Source organism: Xiphias gladius, chromosome 15 (assembly GCF_016859285.1).
Source record: "Xiphias gladius isolate SHS-SW01 ecotype Sanya breed wild chromosome 15, ASM1685928v1, whole genome shotgun sequence".
Lineage (NCBI taxonomy): Eukaryota > Metazoa > Chordata > Actinopteri > Istiophoriformes > Xiphiidae > Xiphias > Xiphias gladius.
This window is the reverse complement of record NC_053414.1, coordinates 32,994,077-33,012,198: the sequence shown is the minus strand read 5'-3', so window position 1 is coordinate 33,012,198 and position 18,122 is coordinate 32,994,077. Positions and strand designations below refer to the sequence as shown.

The window sequence follows — 18,122 nt, the reverse complement described above, 5'->3', positions numbered from 1 at the left end:
CCTCCAGTGATATGGGGCCACATTCAATCTAATCTTTTTTATCCAGTATCTAAGAAGAAAAACCCAGGATTAGTAGGACTCCTGATCACAGACTATGTGAAAGACTGCAGTGCTAATGGCAGGTGTGTTATGAAAACAAAGCCATAATTTGTTTTGTGATAAATATTAAGTATCAGTAATCAATACCAATATCATAAGGCTGCATGGAGCAATTGGGGTATTGTGAGACATTGTGTTGTTCATCACTCTATGACACTTTCCTTTTTAGAGTGGAGTAAAAAACCAACAATAGTTTCAAAGATTTTTATTCTTTACCGTAGAAACACTGTACATAAATTACTTTCTCTGAGACTAATATTGATGTACGGATAAATGGAATTTCTCAACCTTCAAAATAAAGAAAAATAAACCCATAAAACCTTGTCAACTTGTCGTAATTCTCTCTGAAAAAAGATTGGTAGCATAAGATGTTAACATTGTGTAAAGTTGCCGTTCTTTCCTTTAAAATGATTAAAGTTGCCTTCCCACCATTGTAAACACACATAAACACAAATAAAACTCCTCTACAAGAGTACAGAGACCCACAATCAATGATAAAACATCCACTTCGAGTTTGATCTATTACTGTTACTCATTAATGTCACTGATGGCGATGCACTGTCCCTTTAAGGAGAAACAAGCAAAACGAGGAGAGAAGCAACAATTAGTTACTACTCACAGGAACCCTGCCCCCCCAAAGCCATGACAATATGTTTCTATTGCAAGCTATACTACTACCTTTGACCGATAAAAGTACAAGGACTATGCATTATGAGTCTGAGTCACTTATTACAGAAGTGAAGGATTCCCGGTCTGACAGTGGAGCAGTTTTTTATAGGACCAGTGAGCCCACTCGGTCCACAAAGTGTACATCCACATAGATTCAGAAACACCACTGTTTCTCTGCTTCCTCACACACCAATGCTGATTGTTGTCTGCAACTGTGTGATTTTATAGGCCTTGTAAAAGCACAGGGAATGAGAAGGAGTAGTTTTAGAGATGACCAAACAGATCATAGATATCAGTAAGAAAGAAACAAAAGCACAACTCAAAGTCTCTGGTTTTGTTCAGATCACGGTCCATTCCGATGTTGGTGGTGTAGTAATAGTAGTAATAGTGGTATAGGTAATAGTATGTAAACACTTTTTTGTTCATTTTTATATCCCCTTTTTGTCCGAAGCAAATGCAAGTTTATATATAAAAACAAAAAAAACAAAAAAATTCAGAAAATCAGTCTTATTAGTATTATTATTTTTTACCTTCATACAAATCATAGTCCTTTTTTGTGCCATCTCTCTTAGAGAAAGTCCACAACTGTTCTACAACAGTTCCATTCAATGGCTGCAGCCACAGAAACATCACATCCTACTGACATGGCTCATAGAGGTCTATGACCCAGAGTGACACATCTGGACCCACAGAGATATGATACCTTTAACATCTGTGAGGGATCCACAGACATTTCTTATGTAGACAGCTCAGACAGTTTATAACTGTCAAAATTCTTGTGGGCTCATCTAGTTGTGATGGTTGTTGAAATGCTCATGCGGATGTTTGAAAGAGTCTACATCCCACTCTTTCACAGCTAGATAGCGCATGATTACAGCACTCAGGTTAGCCCTGCCTAACAGAGAGAGGGGGAGGGGCATGCGTATAGGCTGTTTGAAGGCAGACAGCAGGGCGAAAGAAAGAAAGAAAAAGAAAAGGCATGGATTAAAAGAACCTTTTGCAAGCTCATGAAAACAGTTTTAAACCCTGACAATTGTAGTTTCATAATATGTCGTGTCAGTTGCGTTGAAGTGATTGTTACATAATCAATCAGTCTATAAATCCTACATTACCATTCTCAGAATAAAACAAATTTGCAGACATGGGGTCTTTTCAGTGGCTAACTTTGAGTCTCAAGGCAGTTCAGTCTGTGACATCCATTTTCTGTTAAAACTGAACTTTTGTTAGTCTCTGACAGTCACAGGGGGTGATAATTTGATGTTTGTTGATGCTGTGTTACCTCCTACCTATCTCACTCTGGCGTAGGAACTGTATATTGTTAGCGCTGTCAGCTAGCTCGGGGTACTGCTCTATGGACAAGACGTAGTAGCCATCGTAACCCAAAACCTTCCCACTGCTCAGCAGCTGCCTTTTCTCTCCTTCTGTCCACAGCCGAACACCTTCTTCCCCGTCTCTCACCCGCTGCTGTTCACGGGCCCAGGCACTCGACAGCGCTGTTTGCCTCGCATGCTCCAGGATTCGTGCTTTTTCTTCGTCCAATGTTGTCCCATAACGCACGTGGAGTGCCAGAGCACCATACTGCAGCTCCACGTCAGCAAAACGTCGCGTTCTCCCATTCATCACTGTTGTAGACTGGGACACTGTGACATTCACACCATTTTCCAATGATTTCCTGCCTGAGGTAAGCCGCAGAGCACTGAGGTCGTTCTCAGGCAGGCTGGTCTTGATGAAGTAATGTGTATCTTGTCCCTCCACTGTGAAATGTAAGTCTTCAAGGTAAAAGGCATTGTTTAAGACTGCAGCCACTTTGATGCAGTCCTCATTGGCAATGTTGAGAGCATTGGTCACCACACGCCCTTGGATCACAGCGAGCATCACTCCCTTGCCAATAAGAGACTTGACAGTGGCGAACCACAGCCAGGGTTTGGCGTCATCTGAATGCCGCCGGCTGAGCTGAATTTCTGGCATGCGTTCAAAGGACAGGAAGGCCCGAGACTGACGAGTCACCTCCTGCTGGACACCTGAGATAGACTGTGGATTAAAGAATCAGGAAATAATGTTTGGCTTAATGTGCTTCTTGCTGCTTAAGACATCATTAAGATTTACTACATAAATTACAAAAACACTGCATTAAAAGAACATTGCATTATAATGCAGACAATATGGAAAAATGTATGGGCTGGTTACTTTGTCTGCCTTAATATCTCTAAGACATTTTTTGGCTTTAAGACTGAATTTGCACTACATTCTCAGAAACAATGTGATGCTGTTTGCAGCCTGTCTTTGAGTTACTCTTCAATAAACTGCAAGAGAGCAGGAAAAAATAGCCACATCATTTATCCATCTAATTTATATCAGTGACATTACATTGTTTGTTTTGAGAAATTCAAGACAATAGTATTGAAAAAATACTAATTTATCAACATTAGTGAATTATTTTTGTTAAGGGAGCTACTGTAGCTACGGTATGTCACCTACTGTAGGGGAGCCCAACCGTTTTTACACCAAGGACTGTTTAAATTTGATCCTGCAGACTGCAACAATGTGAAAGTAATTAACACAAAATTAGCCTATAAAGGTACGTAATTATTATGCTTTTCTCTTTTGCCAAGACATAACATTTTCTTGTGCCCTGATAACAAATATTCTGTAGCCTGATAGTGGTCTGTGGCCGGGGGGTTGAAAATCACTGTCATGACAAAACAGTAACATTAGTTCTTGAGTAGATACACTAAAGATGAAAAGTGATTACGTGCCAATGTGGTAAAGTACTGTAACTATGAACTTTGCAGTGCAACTAATGACTTTGAGGGACTTTTTATAATCGTATTCAGAGCGCCTTGTTAAGTTTTTAGTTTGGTTCCTTTTAGTTCATATATTTTCTTATATATTAATGCAGGATCTTCTGTTCCTTTGTATTTTTTAATAATATCTGTGGGTGCATTTTATCGTAATGTTATATATGTATATTACATTTTGGTTCTCCTTCCCAGGTACAGGTGGAGAAAATTAAATGTCTGGCTGTTTTAACATATGTCTTTACTGCATGTGCTCCCTTGTGAAATAAACCAGAACAAACTAGAAGGAAACAGCTGCAAAACGAAATAATACGATATTTACTGTAACAAACAGACACGCAGAAAAATTGATCTCAAGCAGGCCTGGCCGATCAACACCGCTGTAGCTTGTGAGAAGAGAAATCTCTGTGAGAAAGGCCATCACTGTGATCAACTGCACAAATAAGTTCAGTACATATAACACTGTCACTCAGTCCAAGTCTCTCTAGTTTCCTTCCTCGTTTTCACTGATTTCCTCTCGATTCCTCTCTGAAGCTGGCACAACTATTTTTGTTTTCATTAGGCAGTGTTCATACTGGTGTCTTTATTTTACTGAATTTCAGCACAGTCTCTAACTCTTTGTGCTGAAGTTTGACTTCCTGATAACCTGTCCACCAAACAAGTGTATAAATAGACACAATAACTGAGTGACGGTAAGAAAAGAGGAAGGAGTGGAGAAGGCAGCTTTTTACTGAGAAAGGCATGAATGATTTGTTTCGCTGGATGACTCTTTATTGTCTTCTCTCCTCATTTCCTTTCTCATTATTCTCACTCTATTTCCTCCTATATTTCCTCTTTCCCCTCCATTTCTTGATTTTCTTTTTTCTATGAATGTCAGGTTGTCTCTTGATTTCCTCGCCCTATCACTGTGGTTATCTCAATTCAGCTGCTTATTTGCTTCTCAAGTTTCAGTTTGTAGTTTTCATCTTGATTTTCTGAATGTCTTTTGGTCCATGAAATTCTTTTCGATTTCATCTCTTTTTCTTCTTTACTGTATTTTTATTTTCCATGTATATAATGATTTCTGTTTTTTCTTTCCTAATTGTGATTTTATTTGATGTCTCAGTGTGCATTTATGCACGACTGTATTTTAATTATCACCAAACAGAAAAACATTAAATCAACTTTTAGCTGTTACTGATGGATTTACATCACTGATTGGGGTGTGGCCAGAAGCACAACAGTGCTTGAAGATTTGGGCAGAGCTGCAGTGTTTTCTGCTCGATGTGGTTAAATGTGGTAGCCCTTTAGTTCTGTTGACAGAGTACAGTCTGCTTCAAACATAACAGGGGATTGTTGCTCTTAAGTCATCTATTAATCATATAACCTTTATATCTGAGAGTACTTAGGATACATACAGGCAGGTCATCCCAGAGCTGGCTCTTTTTCATCTCCAGTGATGGCTGCGTCAGGTCAAATTTAGGAATAGGGAATCCTGGGATTGCGTTGTGGAGATGGAAGCCAAAAGTAACCAACCAGATGTTGACATCTACATAGAAAGAGAGCGTGGAAAAGAGATGAAGAAAAATTAAAAAAGTTTAAGAGTGAGTTCAAGCATATTGCATATTGCTTTGATGATTTGCACTTAATAGAGGCACCAGATGAACCTACTGTAATAATAAATACCATGGCTTTTTGTATTTCTTATGCCTTCTTATAATAATTCCAAACAAACCACTATTGTTCTTTAAATGAATGCCTTACATTGATGCAGATCATTATTATAAAAAGTAGTGTTGCAGTTCATTACTTGCAATTACTACAATCCATAATCTATCTGATCCAACTCGAATGCCGGACCATTTCAAATTTCTGTAAGTTTATTTTCCACCTGGCAGATGGAAAATAAATATATGAATATATAAGCAGGCACAATTATTAGACAACTATTAGTGTGTCGAATTATAAGGCAAACAAAATTACCAAAATAATTGTTCCCAATTTACTTGTTTATCCTCAATTTTTAGACTAAGTGTAACAAAAAAGTAACACAAAATGACATTAAAATAGCATTTTTGGGCTTTCAAGATTTTTCTTTGACCAATATAGGCACCCTTCTTTTTAATAAGTGCCGTTAGCCTTCTATCCATGTAGTCTGTCAGTTTCTTGATCTGTTCACAATCAACTTTAGCTCATGCAGCAACCAAAAACTCCCAAATGCTGTTGAAATAGGTGTATTGTCTTCCCTCATTGTAAATCTCACGTTTGAAAAGGGTCCGCAAGTTCTCAATAGGATTTAAGTCAGGTGAGGAGCGGGGCCAGGTCATTATTCGGTCATCTTTGAGGCCTTTTTATACCTAGTCAAGTGGTGGAGTAATTGGTTTCATGTGATGGAGCATTGTCCTGCATAAAGATCATGGCATTATTGAATGGTGCGGACTTCACTGTTTGAAGAAAGTATTTTCCAGGAACTGGCAATAGGTTGTTTTGATTTGATTTTCAGTCCATCTTCAACCCAAAAAGGTTCAACCAGCTCATTCTTAATGATAGCAGCCCATACCAGTACCCCTCCTCCAATTTGCTGATGCGTGCCTCAAAGTGGTGCCCTGTGCTCACTAGTGATCCAGCTACGGGCCCATCGATCTGGTCCATCAAGAGTCAATCTCATTTCATCTGTCCATAAAACCTTTGAAAAATCTGTCATCCGGTATTCTTGGTCCAATCTGGACGCTTCAACTTGTGAATCTTATTCATTGGTGGTTGTGTTTCCACCTTCTTTACCCTAGCCATGTCCCTGAGCACTTGACACCTCCTAAAGATACAATCTGCAGAAAGATTGTAAAGATAATTTACAATCTAAAGATAGTTGTAAAGATAGTTCTGGAATATGTTGCCATTGGATAATAATGGGTTCCTGGTAGCTTCACGCTTGTTTCTTTCAAGTTTTTTGCGGTTATATTTGTGCCTTTTCTTTTCGATGTGTTTTTTGCAACTGTATTGACTATTCACAACAAAACGTTTGACTGCCCAGTGGTCATGCCTTAATAGTTTAGCTATTTTAAGAGTGTTGCATCTGTTTGAATGGCATTTTACATTTTTTGAATTTTCAATGTCAGTTAAATCTTTTTTTTTGACCCATATTACCTGAGGTAATGAAGCTGCCTAATAATTATGCACACCTTAATATAAATGTGTTAATCACTTTAGGCCACACCCTCCCTCATTACACAAATACATATCACCTGAAAATGATTCAATCCAATAAGCATTCAAGTTTACATGGTTTGGTGTTTGAAAATGTGCGTAGAAATAATGATAAGGTCAGAATATTCACTTGCCTAATGATTGTGCATGCAGTGTAAACTATGCTGTAAAAAAACAGACTTACATATATTTAATTTTCATTAGAATAGCATGTGGGATAGCCTACATTTTAAGAATTCATAAAACCCTCCACTTCAGTATTCAGACTGATGAAATACAACATAAAAAATTAGTTTCATATTCCACTAAATAAAAGTAATGCAACATTACACTACAAAACTACAGCACTAGCATTTTGTTAGGATTTTTTCATGATTCATCCAACCTTTAAGCGATGAATAATCCATAAATGAATGAAAAAAATTACTTTGTGTTTTTTTTTAATTTTGTAGGGCGCATTCTTAAAGCCATTTTGCCACACCCAATCCTGAGACACAAACTACATTTCAGTTTTCGCCACTTATGACATGTGTGCCAGTTTTTGTGAATTTTCTTGCTTCCCTAGCCCCTCAACAGCAACTTTCATGGCGAAACATCGATATTTGCCATTCTGCCAGGACCATGCCTTTCAATGAAACTCACAATTTTCACAATAAGCATTATCAAGATCTGAAGGATTTTCTGACCATTTTTGAGGCGGATGTGGTCAACCCGCTAGGATGAATACATCAAAGTATAAAACATGTCATTGCCTGTTGCCAGTAGGTGGCGCTACGACTATAACTGAATATTGCCTTGTAAATGTCTTCCGGCCAGGCCTAAGGACTCAAACATGAAGACTGGGGGAGATTGGACAATGTATACTTGAGTACAACAACTTCCTGTTTCATTGCAAAAGACTGAATTTCGCCAAGCTGCCATGGACATGCCATTCAATGAAAACTCAAAGGCTTTGTAATTTAGCATTGCAACAGTTTTTAGATTTGACTGACCACATATGATGGCGATCTGATTAATTCTGTAAGAGGAGTTTGTAGTATAACGCATGAAAATGGCAAAAACAGCACCAAAATTGCACAGTAAATTGAAAATGGCCAACTTCTTGTTGGATTTAGGGTATGCTCCAATAGACTTTTTTGTAAGTTTTGGGATGTTACATGTGGCTACTGAATGTACTGTAGGTGAAAAATACCTTGAGGACTACTTTGTTGAAAATTTTGTGGGGGGCGCTATTGAGCCAATTTGCCACACCCATATGCAAGACCAGGAAAACATGTACATTTTCACCACGTCTGACGCATGTGCAAAGTCTAATGAGTTTTCAAGCACCTTTAGCCCCCTCAACAAAGTGATTCGTTTGTCCTATGAATAACAGTCTCAAGAGGGTCCTCGCACCAGTCATTGGGCCCTAATTACAAATATTGTATGTTTAGTTATTCACTTTAAACAAGTTTTTGGTTCAGACTATAACCCAAAAAACTTTTACTGTATTTACGTAAAGTAAAAGTATGTGATCAGAATGGGACCCAAAACAGGACCTTGAGGGACACCTATACTTTAACTTTGGAAACACTGAAAACTCCTGCTTTGGTTTCTTCTGATGGACCATCTATCTACCTATTTATGTTTACTTGTTACCTGTGACGTATTCTTTGACCTGATGGATCTTGCTGATTGGGTTGTTGCCTCGGAACATGTAGAGGTTGAATGGCTGGGGGTCTTTACCAACACGTGTCCATGTACTGATGTCAGGAGTGGTCCACCTTCATAACAAACACACTCTGGTCAGATGTGACACTGACAAATAGGGAATAGCCTCCTGTTGCATAGAATCACATAGGCTTAGACTGAAAATTAGTGAATAAGTGACTGACTGCGTACCTCCCAGCAGGGATATCATAGTCTCTGTCTCCAAAATGCAGCAGTCGTGTCAGAGGATCGTACAGGCCTCCATGGAAGCCAATCACCAGCACAAAGTCTGGGTTGGAATCAAAGTAAACCTCACCATAAGCTGTGTACTGCACCTACACACACACACACACACACACACACACACACACACACACACACACACACACACACACACACACACACACACACACACACACACACACACACAGATTTATGATCAGAAAAGGTGACACAAAACAATTTTGTAATTTGAATTTGAACAGATATATGGAATGCACTCGTTCCATGTATCTGTTCAAAGTTCTTCCTTTGGTCCACAAGAAAACACACATATTCACATACATACCTGTTTAAGCAATAGCCCATTGTTGCTAAAGACAGCCAGTGGTGTCCCAGTGTTATCACATGCGATATAAAACTCCTCTCCACTGCTGATCTCCATAGCAAACACATGGCCCTGTGTAACATAAACATGATTATATGCATTATGAGTATAATAATAATGATGATGGTTATTTTTATTATCGCTGTTGTATTCTACAACTCCACAAGTGAGGGCTATAAATAATTATGTCACTATCATTATTATATTATTGTGTGTCTTGATGCTGCTGATTCACTAACTGTATTAATCACAACAGAATTAGTTCATCTCTGGCTATCGCTCTGACCTTGTTTCCACCTGGCATTAACTGATCTTGGGTGATTCAATCACAAGTGGACAGCGCTAAATAAAAGTGTAAACGACCACCGAGAGGTGGTCTGGGACGCATTTGACCACATATCTTTTGTAGTGTAAAAACTAATCCGTCCTGATGCGTCCCTGACAAAGATGTAACAGGAAAATACATCATCATTGCAGGACGTGGTGGTTGACAACGCAAAAAAAAAAAAAAAAAATTAGAGGAGCACTGATGCCATTGCTTGGAGTGCAAGGGAAGCCAGATATCTAATCTACACTTGGGCAGAAGATTCAGTCCAAATAAAAATAAGCAACTCCTATCGTAACCGGGCCGTTTATGGGGACAGAAGTGACATAAGTAGTAACAAAATCCGAACACAAGTGGTCAGCTGGACATTTTGGAGACAAATGATAGACACAGGTGTAAATGGTAATGTGTCTCAGCTGTCCTCCTGTGTTTGGATCACTCAAGACGTATGTTAATGCCAGGTGCAAACAGGGTCTATCTTACAGGTTCCCTAACCTGTGATACATTTAAAGTAACATAAGGTTTTTGCAACAGTATTTTTATGTGATCATTTGGGACTGCTACAGAGAAAACCATCCAATCTCCTCTCTAATTTTGATCCTGTACATTAACCATGTTTTCCTTATGATTCCACTAATCATGGATTAGTGGAAACCTCCTCCGCACAGACTAGAATCATTAATCAAAAGATGAGAGTGAAATCCAAAATTGACTCATAAACAGCAGTGAGTGAAAGCTAGTCTCCTCCAAATTCAATGTTTTGGCTGTCTCTAGCTGTTGATACATTTGTGTTTGGAAAAAAAATTCACATAACTTTACCTACTTTCCTTTTCTAACTTGACCAAGTACTGCATGTTGGCAATGATATCATCATATTTCGAAAGACTTTTTCTACCTGCAGATCATAATAAAAGGATGTAATCTCGGAGCTGGAGTGGTTATAGACGTGGGTGATCCTGGTGGGGTAGTTCAGGTCAGCGTAGAAAAACTGCAGGTGTTGGCCCAGACTGTTTCTAGATGCCACACGCCGACCCAGACCATCATAACGGTACTGGATAGTCCAGCTGGCTGCTTTACTGTACACACGAACTAGAAGACCTGAATTACAAATGATAAAATAGGAAGAATAATGATATGAAGAAAGAAAAAAAGTTAGATGTTGTAGCCTTTGGTGGCCCCCAGTGGTAGTAAAAATTTAAATGGGATTGTTACATTTTTCTGCAAACAAAAACTTATGGCATCAGGAAAATTTTGATATGGAATGATGACATATGAATGCTACACATGGTGTTGTTAAGTCATTGTTAGGTTAAATGAAGTAAAACTAGGGTTAATGCTCTGTTACACCAGCAAACTTTTGCAGGAAAGTTTTCATTTTCATTTTTCATGATTCATTTCATTGGAATCACCATGATCACTGGGGTGATGTAAATCCATACAAGTCTTTTTTGTCAGCTTCAACTTTGGTGAACTTTGACACCAAGCCATCTTTACAGTGCTGACCTTGATGGGCGCAGAGATCAAGAGAGTGCAACATGGAGCAACCTATTATGGCTTGTTAGCCGTGTTGCCACATCCATTTTTATTTCAACCATCAGAATCTAAACTGCTCCACAAAAGAGCAATAGTTTTTAGACAGTTCTGAGAAAAGGAGTAAATGGTAAAAATACATCACTGTTATCACTGTTATCCTATTAGTGACTGAGCTACCTAGCTTAACAACTGACTGTTAGCAAGCTTGCTACCTCAGAGAGCTACGGTGATCATGATTGTGACTGACCAGCGTTTGCATGTTCCATCTGGCAGTAGTTCAGCAACCAGCCCTGCTAGTGGTCACTACATCACCAAGCTTCTAGCATGGCCTTCATAAGGACGCAGAGATGAAATTTGCTGTGCCACTTTCTAGTCTAACTGGGCCTTTACACTGCTATGTTTGGCCAACAAACTACTGAGTACAAAATACTAATTTCCACCTTTAGAGTTGTATTCAAATATCTCAGCTCCTCTCTGTCTCAGGAAACCGTCTTCATCCAGCCTGTACTGAACATCTCCCAGACGAGTGATTCTGTCCCTCAGATCATAGCGCAGTGGGGTTAACCGACCACTGTTCCCAGGGTTGAGCAAATGCAAGTTCCCATTCAGATCATAGTTGTATCTGGAAGAACCGGGGAATTATACTATTAGCATTTGGCATCATCAAATGATGGTGCTTCTATCAGTTAAACGTTATAATTCTACCTCCACATCATCTTCTCATTGAGGGAGACCGTCTGCAGCTGTCCATCAACATCATACTCATAACCATATTTGGTTGTGTTGGCAAACGGTCCAATCTTGATCTCACGCTTGGTAACACGGCCCATGTTGTCATACTGAATGGTGATCCAGTACATCAGAGACCTGAAGATCTCATACTGGATCTCCTTGATACGGCCGTGCTGGTCAAAGTGTTTGGTGTAGGTCATTACTGCTGTGGAGATGATCTGAGACAAGGGGAAGACAAGTTAATAAAATCAACAATCTACTTCCTACACTAAAAAAAGGCCCTACAGATCAGATTTTAACAAAGAGACTGGAGATTACACAAGACTAACAGGACAAAACAGGGCATTAACACTAAACAACTGCCATTCAAGAATGTTTTTTTTCCTACTTTGTGGACACAAACACATTGATGACCAGTCGTATTTTAGGAATTTAGTCGAATGGCTCGGGGCTTGTTTATCAAGCATCTCAGAATAATTTGTAAGAATCAAACTGAAAGTTAAACATAGACTAAAAAACAGTTGGTTGAGAAGCTTTCTACTCTCACTCTCAGTGAGGAGCAGGTGTCATCGGAATTACAACAACAGGTAAATGTATTTATTGCTTTTCTTGAGGGATGGAATTTATAATTTGCATAACATAATGTTGTAAAATACATCATTCTGTCATACCATCAAAAATGTAGAAAATGTGATATGATGTAGCCATATCTCCGACCCCAAGGAGTAACTTTCAATACCAAGTGCAGCTGTGAAAAATTTCTGTTTGGAGGGACAGGGGGAGTGCTAAAGTAAAGTAAATGCATGCAATTAAGGTTTTCACTGGGATGCCATTATGTTTCAGGTGCACATTAATCAGGAGGTGGAAGGCTTTGGGGGATGCCGAAGTATACACACCAAACAATAGATTCACTTAACTTTTAGATTGAGAATATATGAATTATGTTAGCTATAATTGTCAGTCTGTTTAAAATTCTTTTTAATATCTAATATGTATCACCGCTAACCACATAATTGATCCACCACGTCATGTTTATGATATACTTTTTCTTACTTATCCATCATTGAAGGACAATTTAAATAATGCAACCAATCCTGTCTTACCTGATTGATATCATAATAGATTACTCCAAACTTCCCAAATTGCTCCACCTTCCCAGATATATCATCAAACTGATAGAGGTCGATTGGCAGTGGTGTCTCATTGATTACAGCCTGCATGCTGGTAACCCTAAAGTTGTTGTCGTAGGTGTAGTCAAAGCGTGCGTTCACCATCCCGTCCTCGCTGAAGCGGAATATTTGCCGGTCGACCAGGGGGCCAATCTGGCGGTACCGGATGGAGCAGATGAAGCCTTCGCTCTGCAGGTTGACGGTTTTAAGCACGCCAGCGGTCTCATCATATGTGAAACTGACCCGTGTTGAGTCATAGAGGATCTCTGCCAACTTGTTCTATTGTGACAAATACAACATTGCAGTATGTGTTTACAATAATGGACCTAGTAGAATATCAGGTTCTATTCATCCAGGATCAGCTACATCATCAGTTAACTTCAGTGTCAAGTCCTATCAAAGCCCCTGTTCATACTCTGCTGCAGCTGCTACTTATGCATATCATCCTTCACCACCACTCTTCGGTCCACATGAGTGTTTCTTCATGGTTTCCCATCTGTGGACTGTATTGATTTCTCCCTGCTTTGGCTTTCAATTACACGAAATAGAGCCGTGATACATTTGTTCCATCTATTCTCTTATATATCTGATTATCCTGTTTTGGATCCTGTTCTTAGGTAAATATAAATCTTATTTTTATTTATTATTACAATATGTAACTATTCATATGTGGGATGACTGAACTGAAAATGACAATTAACAATTGAAGAACAAATTAAAAATGAATTTAATAGTCTTAATTTTATTTAAAATATTTAAATTTGAATTTTTATCTCAAAGAAAGGAGATAGGATGAAACTGCTATGATATAGTTACAAATATAAAACATTGTATTTATTAGTTATAAACTGAAAAACTGTATGTGCTTAACAATGAATAAATAAAAAATACAAACGGTTTCCTTGTAAACAAATTTACATACAGATAATTGTTGATGCTCATTTGTTTCTTTCATAATTAATGTATGTTCTTTGTGTAAAAACATAAATCAAATACCTGTCTGCGATATTTGTACAGTATATGGCGGCCAGTGCCCAGGTGAGCAACTCTGAGGAGCTAGAATAAAGAAGGCAGTGGAGATGAGCAGTTTAGTTTTCATATCATTAAATCATGATCAGATTAATGGGTAGCTCATCAGACTTGAACAATACTCAAAACACAAAAGATTCATCACGGCCAACGTGTAAGCCAGCCTCTCAGAACTGAGCATGGTTAGACTTGAGATGCAAAAAAATCTAGGGCTGCCCAAAGTCATAAAACAATATAATGTATATATATGTAGATGTAGAGCAACAAAGAAAACTGCAATGACTGCTAAAATATTACGGGTAACACTCTAACAAAAGTCCTATCAAGTGATATGAATTACAGTCTTGTGACACACACACATGCACACACCCACAGACCTGTCCCTCTTCAGAGTAGTCCACAGTGACAGAGGCGTTGCTCTCTGGGGGTGTGTAGATGTTCCTGTAGTATCCTATGGATCTGATGGTCTGCATGGTGTGTCGAGCCACACTGGGCATGGTGACTGCTGACAGATGGTCCCCTGAGTCATAGTCAAAGATATATTGGTGCTGGCTGTGTAGCAGCAAGACCATGGACTGTTAGAGAGAGGGCAGAAGAAAGGAAAATACGTAACATGCCATCAGAGCAGTTATACACACAGAGTAGAGGCACAACGAGACAGTTTATAGTTACACTCGTATGGAACATCCTTTCACACTATATTGTTTTTTAGTCAGACATTTTAATGTAAAAGAAATTGGGGGCAGGGAGAAACCTCCATCATATCACTGAAGCACTGTAATGAGAAGCAAATCTACACATTAGCCTCACACAATTTGTTGAGTGGAATTTTGTATTAAACATGTAGCTTCTTACACAGAAAATAAAAGTGGTGTTTATGTATTGAACCTTTTACTACATGTAATGATACCGTGTGACATGTTAAATCCACATCAATCCACATTATTAATAAATGAATGTCTCAAGCACAGCTGGCAGTACATCTTTTAATCAGTTTTTATTAGATGAATATCTAATAAAAGATATTAGATCTGGCCCTCCTGCTCATGTAGCATTTTAGGTAGAGTTTTATTTGCAGCCCGAGGGGTACGTTACCAGCCAGCTAACAGTAGCTAATTAGCTGAGGCATATGTGGCATCTGTGCATGTGTGTGTTTATCTAGATCCATACACATCACCCCTGTGCTGGCCTCCATTCATGGTTTCCATGAAACAACAAGTGAATAGGCTATGGCCTGTACATTTTCTACAATGGTTCAGGAAAAAAAGCCAAACGGTAGTGGACATGGCAGCACAGGTCAAGGAAGCTGCTTTCACACTAAAACATTACACAGCATGTTTGCTAGACATCATCTATACCATCAGTCCTCAACTTGGATGCCCTGCTACTTCATTAATGTGCCATGGACGTGTTCCATGCTGCACTAGCAGAGGGGCCTGGGGCTTAGCACACATAGGTCTGCAACAGGATGAATGTCACATATTATCTTCGTAGAATAATGCAACACCAATTTCATCCAGTTGTCCAAAACAAAAAGACAAATCCATGAATTTCACAAGTTCTCTGGGATCCCTCTGAACTGTAATTAATAGGGGAGGATACTCTGAAATGTGAGGAGAACACAGATGTGATCTATATCAAGGGACAGCAGCAACACATCTTTGTCTTGAAGATAACTCTCAACACAAACATCATGCTCTCCTTGGTGTATGTCTTGCCTCAGACAGACAGTAAAGATCATCTGGGTCTCCAACTAAACAGGTTGGGAGCAGTGCTGTTTGCATGTTTTGAACATTTGCTTTAAACTCCTTCATTGAATAAAACTAATCTGATTTTATGTATTTTTAGTATTTTTGTTTCTGTATTATAAACCATTACATTGGGCTTGTGTTGCCAAGAAACAGATTGAGGTCAAATTTCATTCTTGTAGAGTGGACTCATAGATTAATTTTGCTTTTTGACACACTGTTTCTCAAAGATGCTTCCAGTATGCATTTTCAGAAAGGAGAGAAAGAGACAGATGGAGAAAGAGAGTGAATGAAAAACAAGTGCAAGCGAAGGTGAGAATGACAAATGAAGTAATGCAATATGCTTCATTTATTCACTGGGGGGGATGATCTTTCTTTTCTTTTTGTCTCTTCCTCACATCCTTTGTTCTGTTTCTTCTTTTGTGCCTTCCCTTCTTTCCCTTTTCCATCTTTCTCTTTCACTTGTCTTTACTTCAGTCCCTTCTCCAGTTTTATTTATTATTGACTAGGGTTTTGCTTTCATTTTTTTCAAAACTGTCACCCAGAAAAAAATAAGCGAAATTTTTTTTCTTTTTCTTGGATTGCTTCCTTATCGTTTCCTTGGTAGGTTCCTTCTTTGGCTCCATAATACATAACTTTTCACAGTTTGGACTTTTTAGAAAAACATTACCAGAGGAAAAGGTTTACAACTCATGAAAAGCTTATTAATTAATTATATAGAAAAATAAAATGTCTATTATAAACAAGACAGGTTAAGTCATAGTAATCTCTTTTTTATACATTAATTCATTATTTTATTACGTTAACTGAAATTGTTCAACTACGACAACAAATCACTTGCTGAATTTTGGGAGATTTTATACAAAAGGGCATTTAATCTATGACCTGACCCACATCTGTGGCTAATGGGATGTTCTGAAAGCCACAAATGTCAGCTATCAAGAAACAGGAGTCACTGGTATTGATAATGTAGAAACTACCACATTTAAGATGCTAAAATGCTAAGAATATTTCGCAAATCCAAATTGAAAATCCATTTATTCTCATTGCTTGTTATATGAGTTTTATTGTATCATTGCTCATTTTATTCTTTATTTTAATGTATATTAATAACTCACTCAGAGCAGCTTTCCTAAATGCTTTATGCTTCCAGTATGTTTATCCCTTAATCTCAAAACCTCTTCAAAACCCTTATTGATACATTTTTAACCACTCTCTTGATGGTGATGTCTTACGTAGTGGTTTTTACTCCAATATATCCATTCATTTTCCAATTTTTCATTTTACTGACTGCCAAATGTAAATTATAAGATGTTAGAAAAAAAAAAAAACATTCAAAGAGTTAAGACCAGAGCATTCAATGATAAAAAGAATAGCTCTTTCCAGTCTCTGATTCGTTCAAAAATATCAGTCATTTATGGCTTCGATGACCTTTGCATTTAATGAATGTTTTCCCTTTGCTAATATTCCTAAAATAAAATTTAGATAAATAGAGTGAATAGATATAATAAACCCAGTGTCTCTGAAAATTGGCCATCAAAAGGAACAAACTATATGTATGATACATTAAAAGTCCACCCCCCAAATTCGTCTATTTTTAAGACATGCAGAAACAATTTTAACCATTCAATAAGAACTGCTAAGAAAAAACACTTCACAAACAGGTTTAATGAAGCCTCCAATAATATTAAAACAACATAGAAAGACTAGAAATTAACCAACTCTTAAACAATAAAAAGACATCTCCAATTATCTCTTCACAATTCATTGATGAATATGAAACATACAGAGGTCCATTTGAACTATCTTGTGCTTTTAATAGGTATTTTTGTGAATATTGTTGTAACTCTAATAAAGAAAATCAGTCTGATTGATTGCTCCCCATATGATTATTTGAAAAAAGTTTATCCTTCCCTTCAGGGTTTAGATCCTCCAACAGAAAGCGAGATTATTGCTATTATATCCAAATGTGCAACTCGGCAGCAGGTCATGAGGCTATGCTTACAGCGGTTACAAAAATAATTTCCTCAATAGTTAAACCTCTGATTTAAAAAATCATTTTCAAGTGGCAATGTTCCCACTGATCTCAATATTGCAAAAGTATTCCTTTTTTTTTAAAAAATCTGCCCCACATTTCTGCTAAGTAAATGTTCTTTCTATTTTCAAAATAAATGTATATTTCACGTGTTTTTCTCTCCAAGTGTGTGTATCAGCCTGATTTGGTATCTCAATCATTTAACAGATTTTTTTCAGTCAAATTCACTAATCCACATATAATACCGGACATGAACATCATTTACATCTTCCAAGATTTAGAACAACTCACTATCAGTAATTTGTAGAATGACTAAATACTATCATATTGCTCCTCTCTCACAAATTTTAAATCAGGTTTAGACCTTATTGGGTGAGCCAGACTACTTGAATTCTGTATCTTGTGCCCTCATTTATCTTGGTATCTTGTAGCAAATGTATGCTTGTTTTTAGCATTTTGGTTTATGTAACATATGTCTTGTTTTTTCATTTTTTCTTGTGTATGTT

At 37.9% G+C, this 18,122-nt stretch overlaps 1 protein-coding gene across 4 annotated transcripts in view; it reads right to left on the bottom strand.

Annotated features, from left to right (window-relative positions):
• Positions 1 to 292: 292 nt before the first annotated feature.
• The window catches only part of tenm3 (teneurin transmembrane protein 3), a 230,546-nt gene continuing 212,716 nt past the window's right edge, over positions 293 to 18,122 (bottom strand). For all 4 annotated transcript variants that reach the window (XM_040145299.1, XM_040145300.1, XM_040145301.1 and 1 more), the window contains 11 exons: positions 14,211 to 14,408; positions 13,801 to 13,860; positions 12,739 to 13,083; positions 11,609 to 11,853; positions 11,344 to 11,525; positions 10,266 to 10,468; positions 9,007 to 9,117; positions 8,631 to 8,773; positions 8,388 to 8,512; positions 4,964 to 5,094; positions 293 to 2,799 (listed from right to left, as the gene is read on the bottom strand). In XM_040145299.1, coding sequence (XP_040001233.1) covers positions 2,044 to 2,799; positions 4,964 to 5,094; positions 8,388 to 8,512; positions 8,631 to 8,773; positions 9,007 to 9,117; positions 10,266 to 10,468; positions 11,344 to 11,525; positions 11,609 to 11,853; positions 12,739 to 13,083; positions 13,801 to 13,860; positions 14,211 to 14,408 — 2,499 coding nt within the window. In that variant the 3' untranslated portion in view covers positions 293 to 2,043. The remainder of the gene's footprint in view (positions 2,800 to 4,963; positions 5,095 to 8,387; positions 8,513 to 8,630; positions 8,774 to 9,006; positions 9,118 to 10,265; positions 10,469 to 11,343; positions 11,526 to 11,608; positions 11,854 to 12,738; positions 13,084 to 13,800; positions 13,861 to 14,210; positions 14,409 to 18,122) is intronic.